Source organism: Chelonia mydas, chromosome 1 (assembly GCF_015237465.2).
Source record: "Chelonia mydas isolate rCheMyd1 chromosome 1, rCheMyd1.pri.v2, whole genome shotgun sequence".
NCBI lineage: Eukaryota > Metazoa > Chordata > Testudines > Cheloniidae > Chelonia > Chelonia mydas.
This window is the reverse complement of record NC_057849.1, coordinates 106,874,838-106,889,211: the sequence shown is the minus strand read 5'-3', so window position 1 is coordinate 106,889,211 and position 14,374 is coordinate 106,874,838. Positions and strand designations below refer to the sequence as shown.

General features: G+C 43.5%; 1 protein-coding gene across 7 annotated transcripts in view; it reads left to right on the top strand.

Annotated features, from left to right (window-relative positions):
• The window catches only part of CARS2 (cysteinyl-tRNA synthetase 2, mitochondrial), a 66,014-nt gene that overhangs the window by 21,846 nt on the left and 29,794 nt on the right, over positions 1-14,374 (top strand). For all 7 annotated transcript variants that reach the window (XM_037896898.2, XM_037896887.2, XM_037896877.2 and 4 more), the window contains 3 exons: positions 1,152-1,219; positions 4,423-4,489; positions 13,261-13,399. In XM_037896898.2, the coding sequence (XP_037752826.1) occupies positions 1,152-1,219; positions 4,423-4,489; positions 13,261-13,399 (274 nt within the window). The remainder of the gene's footprint in view (positions 1-1,151; positions 1,220-4,422; positions 4,490-13,260; positions 13,400-14,374) is intronic.

The window sequence follows — 14,374 nt, the reverse complement described above, 5'->3', positions numbered from 1 at the left end:
AGCAATAAATAAAACTCCCTTGCTCCCCACGAACAGAATTTGGTAGTCTGTGCTGCTCAGTGTGTGTTGGAGATGGAAGGGAGCAGTTTAGCCACAACTACTTGCAGAGATGTCAGATTTAGAGCATCGCAATTCATAGGTCTAAACATGATGCAGCCAGGACCATACCGTTCACATGATCAGGGTTTCCAAAGTGGGTGTGTTTTAAGGGGCTTGCCTTCTGTTAATTGTGGCTGGCCTGTTTTGCTGGAGGGGCAGCCAGGGAAATATCTGCTTTGTGTGAAAAGGATGCAGTCCCAGATACAGCTTATTTTTGACATATATTCAGACTGCCCCTTTAGTTCATTCTTCTCTGGTCTTCCAACTAACTTTTTCATCACTTTTAGCTCCTGAAGCATTTCTAAGCCCAGATCTTCACAAGGAAAACAGTCTCCAGTTAGCCTTACTTTGGGAAGCTGCTGGTAAAAACTATTGATTGCTTTTCAAAATCCTTGGCTCGCTTTCAAGTCCTTTTAAGGTGGAACTTCATTGTGTATATGTGATCTTTCTGTAATAGATGAAACAATGCTGGCAAGATGTAAGAACACTTAGTATCACCTGCTCCTATTAAATCCTAAATTTGGTGGAGGTTTGTATGTCTCTTCCCTACTTTGAAACTTGCCCATTTTGTGTGGGCACTGTTGTAAGGCAAAGCTTCTGAATTAGTTGTCTGTCTGTGTTACACTTTTATTCCATTTTTGACTTTGGTTGGAAAATGCCTTGCTTTGCATGAGGATATTATATGTGTGAGGAGGCTTTACAGGCTCCAAATATTACAGAAGGATTTCAAGAGGTAAGACTTTTTTCTGTTATTATTTAGAAGTGTGTGTGTGTGTGTTGGCATTTCTGGTGAAAGCAAGCTATTTATTTTCTTCCATTATGTTAGTTTTATTTCTTTAGATTGGTTTAAAATGTCCCCATCCAAACCTCTGGGTGCCTAATGGTGTAGGATTTGGCGTAAAGCTGTGGTTAAAAATACAGAGCGCTGCACTGAAATGGTTATGACAAATCCATCTAAGTATATTCTACCTCCAGTTCCTCAAAGCAGAGTTTGCTTTTTCATTCACCACTCATTCAGAAGCAGACTAATTTAACCATATTTTTTCTTCCAGGGCATTTGCTTATTAAAGGAAATCAAGAAAAAATGTCAAAATCATTAAAAAACTACATTACAATTAAGGTAAAATATTGTTATGAACTAGAGAAGTTCTGGTGCGTGCGTGTATGTGTGTTTAATATGCTATCATTCATTATGGCCCTGATTCAGGAAAAAAATGTGGACACGTTTAAATCATGTGTTTAAATCCTGTCCTGTAGAGGAACGGTTTCCCCAAATTTCCAGACCTGAAGAAGATCTCTGTGTAGGCTTGAAAGCATGTCTCTCTCACCAACAGAAGTTGTCTCTGTTCCTCAAATTGGCCCATTATGTCTTATTCGAGCATATTAACCTTTAGTTATCAGTAGGAAACCTGCTCTTACTCAAGGGTTGTTTAGCGTCCTAAGGCCAAGGCAATGAGCCATAATCAAAAGATATAGTTCAGTTCTCTTCACATAGTGAATTTGATACTCCTGTCTTAACATACGTGAACAAAGATACATATTCTGGAACACAACATTCATACCATCTATTAAACTGGTCAGCAGACAAGCAGATATGAATTCATTAACATAGGCTATTCATACTCTCTTTCAGTCTGGGGACACTACTTTTTTGAGACTTCATTCCTTATCTCATTTAACATGAAGCAGGATTTGATAATGTAAACCCTTTTATATGGAACTGATGTATTTTCCATCGCCAGTGTAGACGGCTGTTGTAGCTGGCATTTTTGTTTTAATTTAATTTTATTTATTTTATTTATTTTACTGTCACTCTTCTTAACTCAAATAGACCTTTACCTTGTAGCTAATATCAAGCCCTCGCAGTGGGTCTGTTTCAGCCTATGCGATCCTGTTAGATGATTACCGTATTAGAGAGGCATAGGCTCTTGCCAAAAGCAGCTTTCTTAGCTAACTCCACTGAAGCAGTCACTTCTGGTGGCTCCTGTCTATATGTTTATTAGTGGGTTTAACCACAGGTTTTGAAGTGGTGCGGAACACAGTTTGTCCTTGATTACATGTACAATTAAGCTGTGTTTAGCACCAGTTCAGCTGCACTCATTGCTGACATCCGTTGTCAGCAATGGGTAATTTTCCTCGTGTAGACAAGGATTAAAAGGCTGTCTCAGCACATACATTCCTCTCTCTCTGCCCTCCTGGAAGACTAATTATAATCCTTTGAAAATCAGAGTGGAATGTGAGCTGCTTTATTCTTAATTCTCCTGATGCTGTCTGTGTACAGCTAAGCCTCGTGTGCCCTAGGAAAATTATCCATTGCTGACAGTGTTGACAGTAATTTTCCTAGTATAGACAGGTGCTGGAGAGGAGTTGGAGGAATGAGGGTTAACGCAAAAAGCACAACTTCAAAAAATAGAAATAGTCGGCAGCTGCATTTCTAATGGAATGTTATGAGCTGAGAGAGAATGTTCCTGGGAAGGTGAAGAGAACTTTGTCATAGCAAATAGCTTTTACATCCAGGGCAAGTAAGATACATTCAACAATAAATAACTACTGACTCAGCACCCCTCCCAGCAGTTCCCCAGGTGTACTTTTTCTTTAGTCTAAATATATATAGATTAGCTGTGATTAATGAAGGTAATCTTGTCCTGTAGGTAATTTTCAGACCAGTGAACCAAACTTCCTCGCATTTAGTCATTCTGCATCGTGAAAGCTAAACCCTATGTGGGACTTTTCATGAGAGTTCTGAAAAAATTCAAGGCTAGGATGACGATGCCTACTGCCATCACTTTGTCTCCCCTGCCAGTAATACACTGAACACATTGCAAATAGTCAGTGAGGCATGGCTTTCCTTTCCTGCAGCCATGTTTGATGCCCTTGATCAAGCTGTGCTTTTCTGCAGTATTCCACATGCACACACCTTCTGGTCTGTTAAAATAGCTATTCATATTCTCCCCCAAAATCAGTTTTGTGTGAATATTTTCAGTTTTCCCACACACCCAGTTTTGAAGAGTAACATGTTTTCCCCCAAAACATAGATTTGAAAAAAAAAACATATATACATACATACACACATCCATCTATCGAGATCTTCCAATTCAGATAATCCAGGTGGGCCTTGCTCCAGCTCAGAGTTTTGATTCATACAATTTATTTCCTTCCTTAGGCATAATACTCTCCTACCATACACTACCACAGTGTCTTCAGGCACTTTGAGTTTACTAAGCTATATAAAGTGTATAGAAAGATAATTTAGTATCACAGTCTGATTCTTGATTTAGCTTAGCCTTGATTGCCCCAATTATTTCTATTTTTATTTTAGACACTGTACGTGCTCGACATTTTGCTACCTTCACTGTGCCGCTTGCTCTGTAATATTGAAACAGACGCTACATTTCTATATGGATTTCTTTGTTTTCCCATCTTTTCAGACTTGTACTACTCATTGCAATGCTATGGTTCAGCAGCACTTAGAGAGGCTACCAATTTACTACCTCTCATCTGCTAATTTAAAAGATCATGAATGTAGCATTCACTGTTACCTGCCACTCTTCGTGCTGAGAAGTAGACGGGGTTGTCACATGGTTGACCATTTTTAAATAAACCATCACAATTTGAAATGGTTCTTTGGAAGACACAGTAAATTTCGTTATCACAAGAATGAAGTTTTGAAGCAACCTTAACATTAATCCAAAATGAGGGAGTTACCCTCTGGATGAGTAGGTTTTGACAGGTCTGTATGGATAAATCAAGGTAGTACAGGAGAAGTTAACTTTCACACAGTCCTGATTTTCCTTCTATTCCTACATATTCTAATCTAATTATAACATATAAATTAAACTCTAATCTAGTTCAACAAATCCAACGTTCTGTTTGTGAAGCTAGCAAGACTTCAGGGTACCTTCCCCCTTCTGTTGTATCTGAATCTCAGCACAGCATTTCAGGTTTACTTTTCTCTTTGTCCTTCATACTGTGTGCTTGCGTGAGATGATCATAACGATGAAAATTTAATTTTGAATGCATCTGTCAATGCTTTATGTCGACAGCTGGCATATATCTGACATTGTCTTGTTTAATTCTGCCACAAATAAACTTTAGTTTAAAGTTGAACAATTAAAATAATAATCGTTTTCATACATTAAAACATTATAATGGCAAAACTGGATAATCAAAAATGTATTTATTAATCGTTCCCAAAAGGCTAAGAAATGAACACAAAATACAGAAATACAAATCCCATCAAATACAAAGTGTAAAATTACACAATGAAGATCTGTTTAGACTATGTCTAGTATAATACTGATTGATTATTTGTTTGTTGATTAGGATTTTTTGACAAAGAATTCAGCGGATGAATTCAGAATGTTTTGTTTGCGCAGCAAGTACAGATCAGGTAAGAAAAAAAGGGGGCTGATTAGTTTGTCTTCTCACACAATCCTCCAAAATACTGAGGGGGTCAGTGCTTCAGTGTGTTGGGTTATCTTCATGTGGAGTCTAACTACGTTAATTCCCACGCGTAGAAGACTGCTCAGCACCTTGGTAATGTGTGCTGACCTCTAACATGCTGGGAATTTTCATGCGCAAACTGTTCCCTGACAGAGAGAGCTTTTAGCTGCTTAAATAACTTCAGCTATTTGTAGGAGCTGCACTTTTCCGCTGCCTCAGCGGATCCTTGCTCACATTAGGGGTATGTCTACACTACAGCGGCACAGCTACGGCGCTGCAGTTGTGCTGCTGTGGCACCCTAGGGTAGATGCTCACCTCGTTGACGGAAGGAGTTTTTCCTGTCGATATAGTTAATCCACTCTCCAAGAGGCGGTAGCGAGCTTAATGGAAGAATTCTTCTGCATCTTCCCTGGGGGTTAGGTCAACCTTACTCCAGTGCTCAGGGTGCAACACTTTTTACAGCCCTGAGGGAGGTAGCTAGGTTGATCTATTTTTTCAGCGTTGACCAGTGCCTTGGTAGCCGAAGGCTCTAGGAGTGCTGTTTATTCCTAAAATATTTCACAGACAGGGATGAAGAGAGAGTTGCCTGAAGCCTGGTTTACACTTAAGAATTAGATCGACCTAGCTGGCTGCTCAGGGCTGTGAAAAATTTTGTGCCATGAGCATCATAGTTAGGTTGACTTAACCCCCAGAGTAGATGCAACTAGGTTGATGGAAGAATTCTTCTAACTACTGCCTCTTGGAGAGGTGGAGTAGCTGCTTGAATGGAAAACCCCCTTCTGTTGATGTAGGAAGTAACTACCGTGCTCAGCACAGCTGTTGTGCCGCTGTAGACTTAGCCTGACTCTCAGCAACAGACCTCCATTACTAGGGAAAATAAAGAGCAAATTCTAGATGAATCTGGATGCTGAGCAAGCCCTAAGTGTGGATGTGTGCGAGGTTTTCTGCGGCAGAAAATGGATGGCATGCTCCTCACCTCAGGGTCTCTGCACCCGCCACAAGACAAAATGAGTTTTGAGCACATGAATGGGTCCTTCACATGCACCTCAAGGCACTTGGAGCCCTGAACAAACCTGTTCGTTTGTTTTTTATAAAGAAATGGAAACCCAAACTACATATTACGTATGTACGACGTAATACTATGGCTCAACAGCTCAGCCAAACCTTCTAAGGCTGACCCTGGGGCTAGGAGAAGTGCCGACAGCCCTGCAGCTGAGGAATGGTTACCCATCATTTGCTACAGCCTCATTAGTTCATTTACAGGATGTGCAGACTCACTGCAGTGAGTCTGGTCTCTTGTGCACGTCTCATCTGATAAAGGATAAGGACATAAGAAACCACGCGCTGGTTGGAGTCCAGTGGGAAAAATGAGAATCTGCTGACGTAACCTACAGAAGCAAACGGATACGTGAATGACTGCTGCCGTCTATACAAAGTGGGCACATCAGGTTAATAAGGCAGGACGTGCTGTGGGACATGGGACTGTTCTAAGGCCACGTCTACAATACAGAGTTATGATCATTGACAAAACTTAAGTAGACTTAAGTTGCTTTAATAATATCTGTGGAGCGCATCCACGCAACGCTCCTTTTTCAGCTGAGCATGTCCACAGTTGTTGCTCTTGCATCAACAGAGCACTGCATTATGGGTGGCTATCCCACAGTGCATCTCACCACCCTCTGCCACTGGGAGCTCTGGGAATGGATCGCGGTGCATCATGGGGACATGCTCACTGTCCCACGATGCAGTTCTTTCCGTGCCATCATTCCATGGGCTTCATTTCATGCTGTTTTTCAACAGCCCTTGTAAACTGTGCACCCTTCATCTCTGCCTGACAGCCTGGATCCTGAGCTGCTGACCATCAGGTGATGAGCGTTATGAACACAACACAGATGGTCCTGCAGTATTTCATGAGCTGCGAAACAGAGTTCATCGTGCCCTGCTGTCTTCCATGGAAACAAATAATTCAGGATTGCTGCTGGCATTCACGGACCAGCTTGCTACGGTGGCCTGTCGGGATCGCGTCGCGGTGCAGGTCTGGGATGATGCGCGGTGGCTGCAGAACTTTTGGATGCACAAAGCCACCTTGCTGTGTGCAGAGCTCGCCCCTGCCCTGCGGCGCAAGGACACCAGACTGAGACCTGCCCTCACTGTGGAAAAGCAAGTGGCAATCGGTATGTCGAAGCTGGCAACTTCAGACTGCTTACCAGTCAGTTGCGAATCAGTTTGCAGTTGGAAAGTCCACAGTGGGGGCTACGGGAATGCAAATATATAGGACCATTAATTGCCTCCTGCTTTGAAGAACTGTGACTCTGGGTAATGTGCAGGAAATAATTGATGGCTTTGAGGCAATGGGATTCCCTAACTGTGGCGGGTTGATAGATGGCACAGATATCCCAATTTTGGCCTCCGACCATCTTGCAATGGAGTACATCAACCAAAAGGGCTACTTCTCCATGGTCTTGTGGGTGCTGGATTACTGGGACCGTTTTGCTGACGTAAGTGCCGGTTGTTCAGGGAAGGTGCATGATGCAGGCGTCTTTAGGAACACTTGACTGCATAAAAAGCTGCACGCTGCGACTTTCTTTCCAGACCAGAATTTTCCTGTGGGGGAATGTGCAAATGCCCATAGTGATCCTTGGAGACAATCCCATGGCTCATAGAGCCTTACACGGGAAACCTAGACAGCAGCAAGGAACACTTCAACAACAGGCTCAGCAGGTGCAGAATGACCGTTGAGTGTGCCTTTGGCTGATTTAAAAGGTTGCTGGTGCTGGTTTTTTTGGCCGGTTAGATCTCAATGAGGAAAATAATCCAGTGATCATCGCAACCTGCTGTACTCTACATAATATTTGCTAATCGAAGTGGATTTCTCCAGGGGAGGGCTGCTGAGGCTGGCTGGCTGGCTGGCTGCTAATTTTGAGCAGCCAGATGCCAGGGTAATTAGAGGGGCACAGCGGCAGCCTGTTTGAATCAGGGAGGCTTTGAAGGAGTATTTTGACAGTGATTCCCAATAGCGTGTCTGTATGTGATGGATTTGGCTAGGCTGCCATGAATTACCTCTGTAGTGCACACTTCTTGAGCATTATTGCAAGGAGCAAATATTCCTACCTACAGCCACTGTGTTTCAGTGTTCACACTGAGCGATGTATGTATGTCACAAATGAAGACTCAGTTTATTTCGAAGACTCAAGTTTAATAATGGGCTAAAACACAAATTTTCAGACAAATGGGACATAAAAATGAGGAACAGTCTTGCAGTTAGGGCTCTTACAGCTGGGTGTAATTCCAGGTGTGGCATGCATGGGGTACCGTGAGGGACCGGGAATACGCAATGAATGCGGTTGGGGAGTTTGGGGAGGGCATGGACCGGAGTTCTGTAGTGGCCAGAGGGGGAGTTGGGCATGGATTTGCTCTGATTGCAGGCTAATGAGGGACTTCAACATCTCCGTCTGGTCCTCCAGGAGCTTTATCATCCGCTCCTGCCCCTGTGATCTTTCCTGGCTGTCCACCCTCAGTCTTTCATTAATTGTCCCCCTCCACACTCATTTCGCATCTGTTGACTGCAGCACTTCATGAAACATATCCTCCTTACTCCTTCTGGGTTGCTGCCTTACCTGATGGAGGTGCTCCGCTGGTGTGGAGGAGTGTGTTCTCAAGGGCACATCTGCAGAACGCAAAGAATTAATGAACAGAGATAGTATTGTGAGTGCACTCACAGCCGTGAATCACAAAAGGTACACATACACCTCTTTCTCACTGTCCCTTGGCTAGCACACAGGTTGCCGTGAGTTTGCGGGGAGGAGGGTGGGCAAGGGAGAAAGGGCAAGAAGGGACAAAGGGTGGTTTGTGAAGGGGGGTTATTAAAAGCGGTTGGGAGCCTATTCTGAATATTGGTACCCCTTTCCCCAGGCTATAGTAATCAAACCCGATATCTCATGCCTAAGGGTAACCCAGGATGCAAGGGAGCACCTCCTGCATGCGTGTGACTGCAGACTGGCTCTGTATGCCCCTCGCCTGTGTGCTGCTCTGGTCCCTGCAGCAGTAATTGCCAGGTGATGCATCAAAGTTTCCTAGAGCGAGAGGAGAAACGAGGCAGCTCTCCCAAGGAACCTTTGGCAGAAGATTGCAGAATACCTACAGGAAAGTTTTTCCTAGAGCTCACTCCGGAGGATTCCAGAGGCATCCCCGTGTACATTAACAAACTTTTCTGCCCTGGCCCCACTGTGTCAATGCACTGGCTCTGTTTTTAATTTCTGTCCCGAATCCCTCCTCTACCATATAACTAAGTACATGAGAGCTCAGTCTCGTCTCACCATGTGCTATCAAAGTAAAATGAGCACTTCCTGGAGCTCCCCTCTCCTGCATGCTGCACGCCATGCTCGGAATGCTGGGACTGGCTAGACCCCTCCAGAGTGGAGAAGAGTTCCTGACTCACTGCGCCACCGGATGACCCTGCCGCCTGCTCCACTTTGTCCTCCGGCTCCACCTTCTTGTCCACCACTTCCTCATTGGGGTTGAGTCCACTGGCCTAGCTGCCTCCAGTCCCGCTGAAGTATCCACAGGGCTCTTGGCAGTGGAGGTGGGATCGTCACCGAGGATGGCATCCAGCTCCTTCTAGAAGCAGCAGGTCTTCGGCATCGCGCCAGAGCGACGGCTTGACTCGCTTGCCTTCTGATACGCCTGCCTACTGCGTGTCCTTTTCGTGCCTCTTCTCCTGCATGGCGCTAGCAGTCAGCCCATCGGTATCAAAATTCTTATGGCTGGTGCAAAGCTGCAGCTGCAGAGCCTCTTCTCCCCATGTACTCAGCAGATCCAGCAGCTCCGGTGTGCTCCACATGGGAGCGTGCCTGCTGGGTAAAGCCATCACGGTCGGCTGGGAAGATGGGGTCGGCCTTTAAATGGGGGAGGGGCACGTACCTGTGTACCTCCAGGGCAGGAGAGTTCAAACTGCTGGCCAGAGCGGTCATAATGGGCATTGTGGGACACCTCCTGGAGGCCAGTTAGAGTGACATAACCTAGTGAAGCGTCTACACTGCATCGCTCTAACTATGTAGCAAAAAGCTCTGCGATGCTCGTCGAGATGCTTTTATTATGTCGGCATGGCAGGGGAGTTATAGCGGCGGGAGGAGCATTTTCAGTGTGTACACCTCCACTGTTTTGTCGACAAAAGCTGACTTGTATCAACAAAACCGTGTAGTGCAGACAAGGCCCAAGATAAAAAGCCAGAGTCTGTCCCCCTCTCCTGAGTTAGCTTTGTGTGTGTCTGTCCATCCATCCGTCCCCACTGTTTAATTCATTTTTAAAACTTCTTTTACTACTTGCTTCTGTATGCTGCCTTTTGCAACTGCTTCCTATATAAATTGCTTAGTGCAGAGAAATTCTGCCTGAGTTCTTTGTTTGTACCTCCTTGCTCTCCTTTGTTTGTTCCTCAAAAAGCTCTATTGGCCTACATTTGACCCAACGACAGCTGTCTTTAAGAGGAGGCATATTCTAGAGGTTAGAATACAGACTTGGGAGTCAGGAGTTGTCAGGGCTGATTCCCCACTCTGGCACATCGAGTGCAGAAGGTGGGGCCCGCAAGGATTTTAAAAATTAATACTGGCCACTCCAGGCTTGTATTAAACTCCCAAGGTTACAAGCTTCTCTCTGACCTTGGATGGGTAGATGCTGCCACCACCCAAGTGCAAAAAAACCCTTTGAAACCAGAAAGGTGCACTGGGGAATTCCTTCCTGTGGGGTACCCTCAAGCCCTCCCCCCCACCCCCCAGCCCCACGGAGAAGAGCTGAGAAAGAAAAACAAAGGAAATCAGCTGTTGCCACCAGCTAATCAAACAACATATGCACAAACCTCTTAGGACACAAAAAACCCAATCCTGTTTTTAAAAAAGGTAAATTGTATTAAAAACAAAAAGAAAGAAAATACATCTGGAACTTAGGCTTTTGCTAGATTTAAAAAACCCACTTACAAAAATGAAACATCAAGAATAACCTTCCTGATGTCCAGTTTAAAGGTTACAAGCAAAACAAAAGCATTTGGGGTTAGCACAGAAGAGTCCACAAGCCAATAAGAAATAAACAGAAATAAACCGAATCATGTCTTCCTTGACATTCCCTAATTTACTTACATATCTGGGGTTTCAGATAAGCAGTCTCTAGGTATGATCTGATGGTTTTTCATACCTGACTTTCAGCTTCTCACAGCATAACTGCTTCCTGTTCCCCTCTTTCCCAGAGAACCATAACACACAGACAAAGGGAAGTTTTTTTCCCAATTTAAAAAAATTCTAGCCCTCCCATTGGCTCTTTTGGTCAGGTGCCCCTCCTTTCCTTTTACCTGTGGGCTTGTTAACCCTTTACAGGTAAAGCAAGTAGAAAACAGCTACTAAGAGGAATTCTATAGCTAACAGCCTGGCTGGGTGTCCACAAAAGGGAGCTACCTCCCACCCCCCGGTCCCATTTATCACAGGAGTCTAATGGTCTAGGCCCATTAATGAGCTCCTGAAACTCTGAGGTATGGACAGTGGTTAACAACTCTGCTTCTCTGGCACAATGGAGCTGTCCACCAGGATGGTAAAGCTTGTTTGTTCAGGAGACACAACTTTCTCAGGGACTTCATCCAAGGTGATTATAGACATGAATGAGTGAACATAAGAAAACAAGAGCTGCCATACTGGATCAGACCAATGGTCCATCTAGCCCAGAATCTTGTCTCCCAACAGTGGCCAATACCAGAGCTTCAGGGATAGTGTACAGAACAGCGTAATTTTGGAGTGATGTACGCCTCTTCTTCCACTCTAGAACTAAACACATTTGAACTGGACTGTGCATCTGCACTGGACCGCAATTGTAGTATAGGAGATAGGCATTAATCAGTGAAAAAGAACTGCTTTATTCAAAGTGGACTTCACTGTATTAAACATTTATCATGTGTGCTTATCTTACAGTTCCTGTGACCAGAGAAATTCATTGAGTAATCTTATTGGATAAAAACTGATATCCAATTTCTGTAACTTTTTTACCAAAAAAAAAAAAAAAAAAAAAGTAAATGTCTGATTTGAAAAACACAGTAAAGTTTTATTTTTGAAACCAATCTTAATGCGACGTTAAGACAGATTTTAATCGCCCACAAGTTGAGAATCTCTCAAATATAGAGCCAGATTTTGACCTCTATTATATTGGGGGTAAATCCAGAGAGATTCTGTTTAAACTGTTAGACTTGTTTTTGGATTTATATTGGTGTCAGTGAAATCAGGTCTGGCCTATGGCTTCCACCACAGGTTTTTCTTACACCTACTGTTTATCTTTCTTAATGGTGTGTGCGTTTGCTCAGTGTTGTGTAGTCATACAAAGCAGACCCTTGTAACACATGTGCTTGTGGGGCCAGAGGGAGGGTGCCATGGAAACTGTAGGGCACACTAAGCACTGATATAAGGAGCAGTACACTATAATAAACTATACTTTGGGTGTAAGTTAGTCAGAAAACAGGTATATGTGGCAAAGCAGTGTTCCTTATGTTTAGGGCCGCAGGAGGCTCCCAGAGGTTGAGGTGGGTCTGATCTCCCCCAGAGCAGCTGTGCAGGAGATGGACAAGTCTTGTCCCTCCCCAGCCCAGCCGGAGCTAGGAGCCCCCTTTGCTGGGGCACTCCTAGGAACAAGGGGACATCGGATTTCCCAGGGAAGGGCTTATTTCACAGTCCGTGATGTGTTTTTCACAGCTGTGAAATTGGTAGGGCCCTACTTATGTTCAGTGGTTATGTCAAGGCTCTGTACCTTACTCTGACTTGATTCTCTAGAGGATTAAGTTTAAATTCAGCCCTGATGTTGGTGGGTACAACTTCCAGTGGCCATAACTCAGTGGGAGTAGCGCCCACTTACATGAGAGCTGAATTTGGCTCCAATATTGCAGTGTAAGTTAAAACATGTATAACTTTGTGTAATTTAGGAAGATGATCCACAGCTGACAGCTGATGTCAGTGATGGGTGCAGGTAGACTGTTGCTGTCCATGGTTTACCTGCAGGTGTAGCCAAAGACGGAGTGTTCCCAGCACTATTTCAGAAACTATGGTTCAAACCTGAGCAGATTTTTTTTTTCTATCTGAAGCAAATATTTATTAGTAAGCCCTGACTTTAATTGTAGAGCTTTCAGATGGACTAAAACTAGAATCCCTCTTAGTGGTATGATGGTATCCCACATTGATGGACTGAAGATGATGTTATGGTTAATTAAACATGTATGCCTCTTTAAAAACAGGTAAGTATTTTGCATTACACATCAGGAGATGTGATGATTTATTTTTGATTTTTATGAGTGAGTTGTATACTTAATTTTTTTGGTGGTAATTACAAATATGGCTGATTTAACTATTTTTGGGTGCCTACTAGATGGAAAAATTCAGTATGTGAAAGACTATTGTAAAATATCAGATTCTGCTTCAGATAGTTTTTCTCAGTCTTTGGGCCATTGTATTTGCTTTCTATAAATATGTGCTGTGCCATTTTTAATTACTGGATTGTTTTAGAACCATTAAATCTAATATGCCTAAAGATTAATGTTTTTAGTTAAGTTCGTAGGTAATTTAACAAAACTTTTGCTGTGACAGATAAATAGTAAAGAACTCGTATTTCTTGTAATATTTTCTCGTGGCTCTGTTTCCTCTATATGTTGCACAGTATCTTTTGTATCATAACATCTAAATTAATTTTTTATTTTCTTAGCAATAGAATTTGGTGATGACAGCATGAATGACGCAAAGAACCTCCTTCAGGCCATCTCTTCTTTTATTAGTGATGCAAATGCTTATATGAAAGGACAGCTGGTGTGTGATCCCATTAGGGAAGATGTACTGTGGGAGATGTGAGTGCAAATATATATATTTGATCACTTGAAGATTCTGATTATAAGAGGGGTAATATGTGAACTCCTGATTGATTATGAGGGGTTAAACTCTGTGCTACACTGCACGTCATTAAAAAGCTGTACAAAAATCCACCCGGTCAAGATAAAGGGGGAGAGTGAGAAGCAATATCCTCTTCCTTTTCGCTTTCCGATTGGTTTTTTCCCCTTTCTTCGTTTAGCTGATACACTTGTGCATAGTCTACTGTGCTCTGATGCATGGTGTGTATGTAGTGTAGCCTTACCTAGGTTGCTTTGCTCCTCTTGAGTGACATAACCTCTCAATTGAATTCTGACATGGAGGAGAGGAGAGAGTGGGACATGGAGAGGGCCAGAAAAAAGGTGGTATAGGGAAGAATGAGATCACAGCTGTTCGAGGCATGACCCTGAAGACACAGAGTGATTTTGCTGTGAATGAGACAGAGGATGATAGGGAACCAATGAACAGAACACAGTGATGTGATGATGTTGTTTTGTTTCCATGCACTTGTGAGATGGTGGGCTGCACCCTTCTGAATAGACTGGAGCAATTTTGGGAGGCCATAGGTAGGAGCTGCAGTAATAATTTGAAGTAACAAACTCATTACAGTGCGACTGAACTGCGCATTCAAGTAGTGGAAGTGGGCTGTTCTGTAGAAGTTTTAGTCAGCATTTGCTTGTATGTAACAGTCATTTGCAAAGAGGAGTTGGTGGCTGAGGCTAGCAAGATTGTGGTCCTGAAGGGCAAGTGGACAGGTCATAGTTGACAGAAGGAGAATGAGCTCAGTGTGCTGCTGAGGGAGCATCTCTGGCCAAACAGGAGGATGTCAGCAGCTGGTGACAGTCAGTTGAGGAAAGTTAAGGCAGTCAGGTATTGCAGTGTTTGGGACAGGAGGAAAGGAAGCCGAAAAGGGATGTCAGTGAAGGATTCATAGGATAAATAAATTTGGGTGCCAG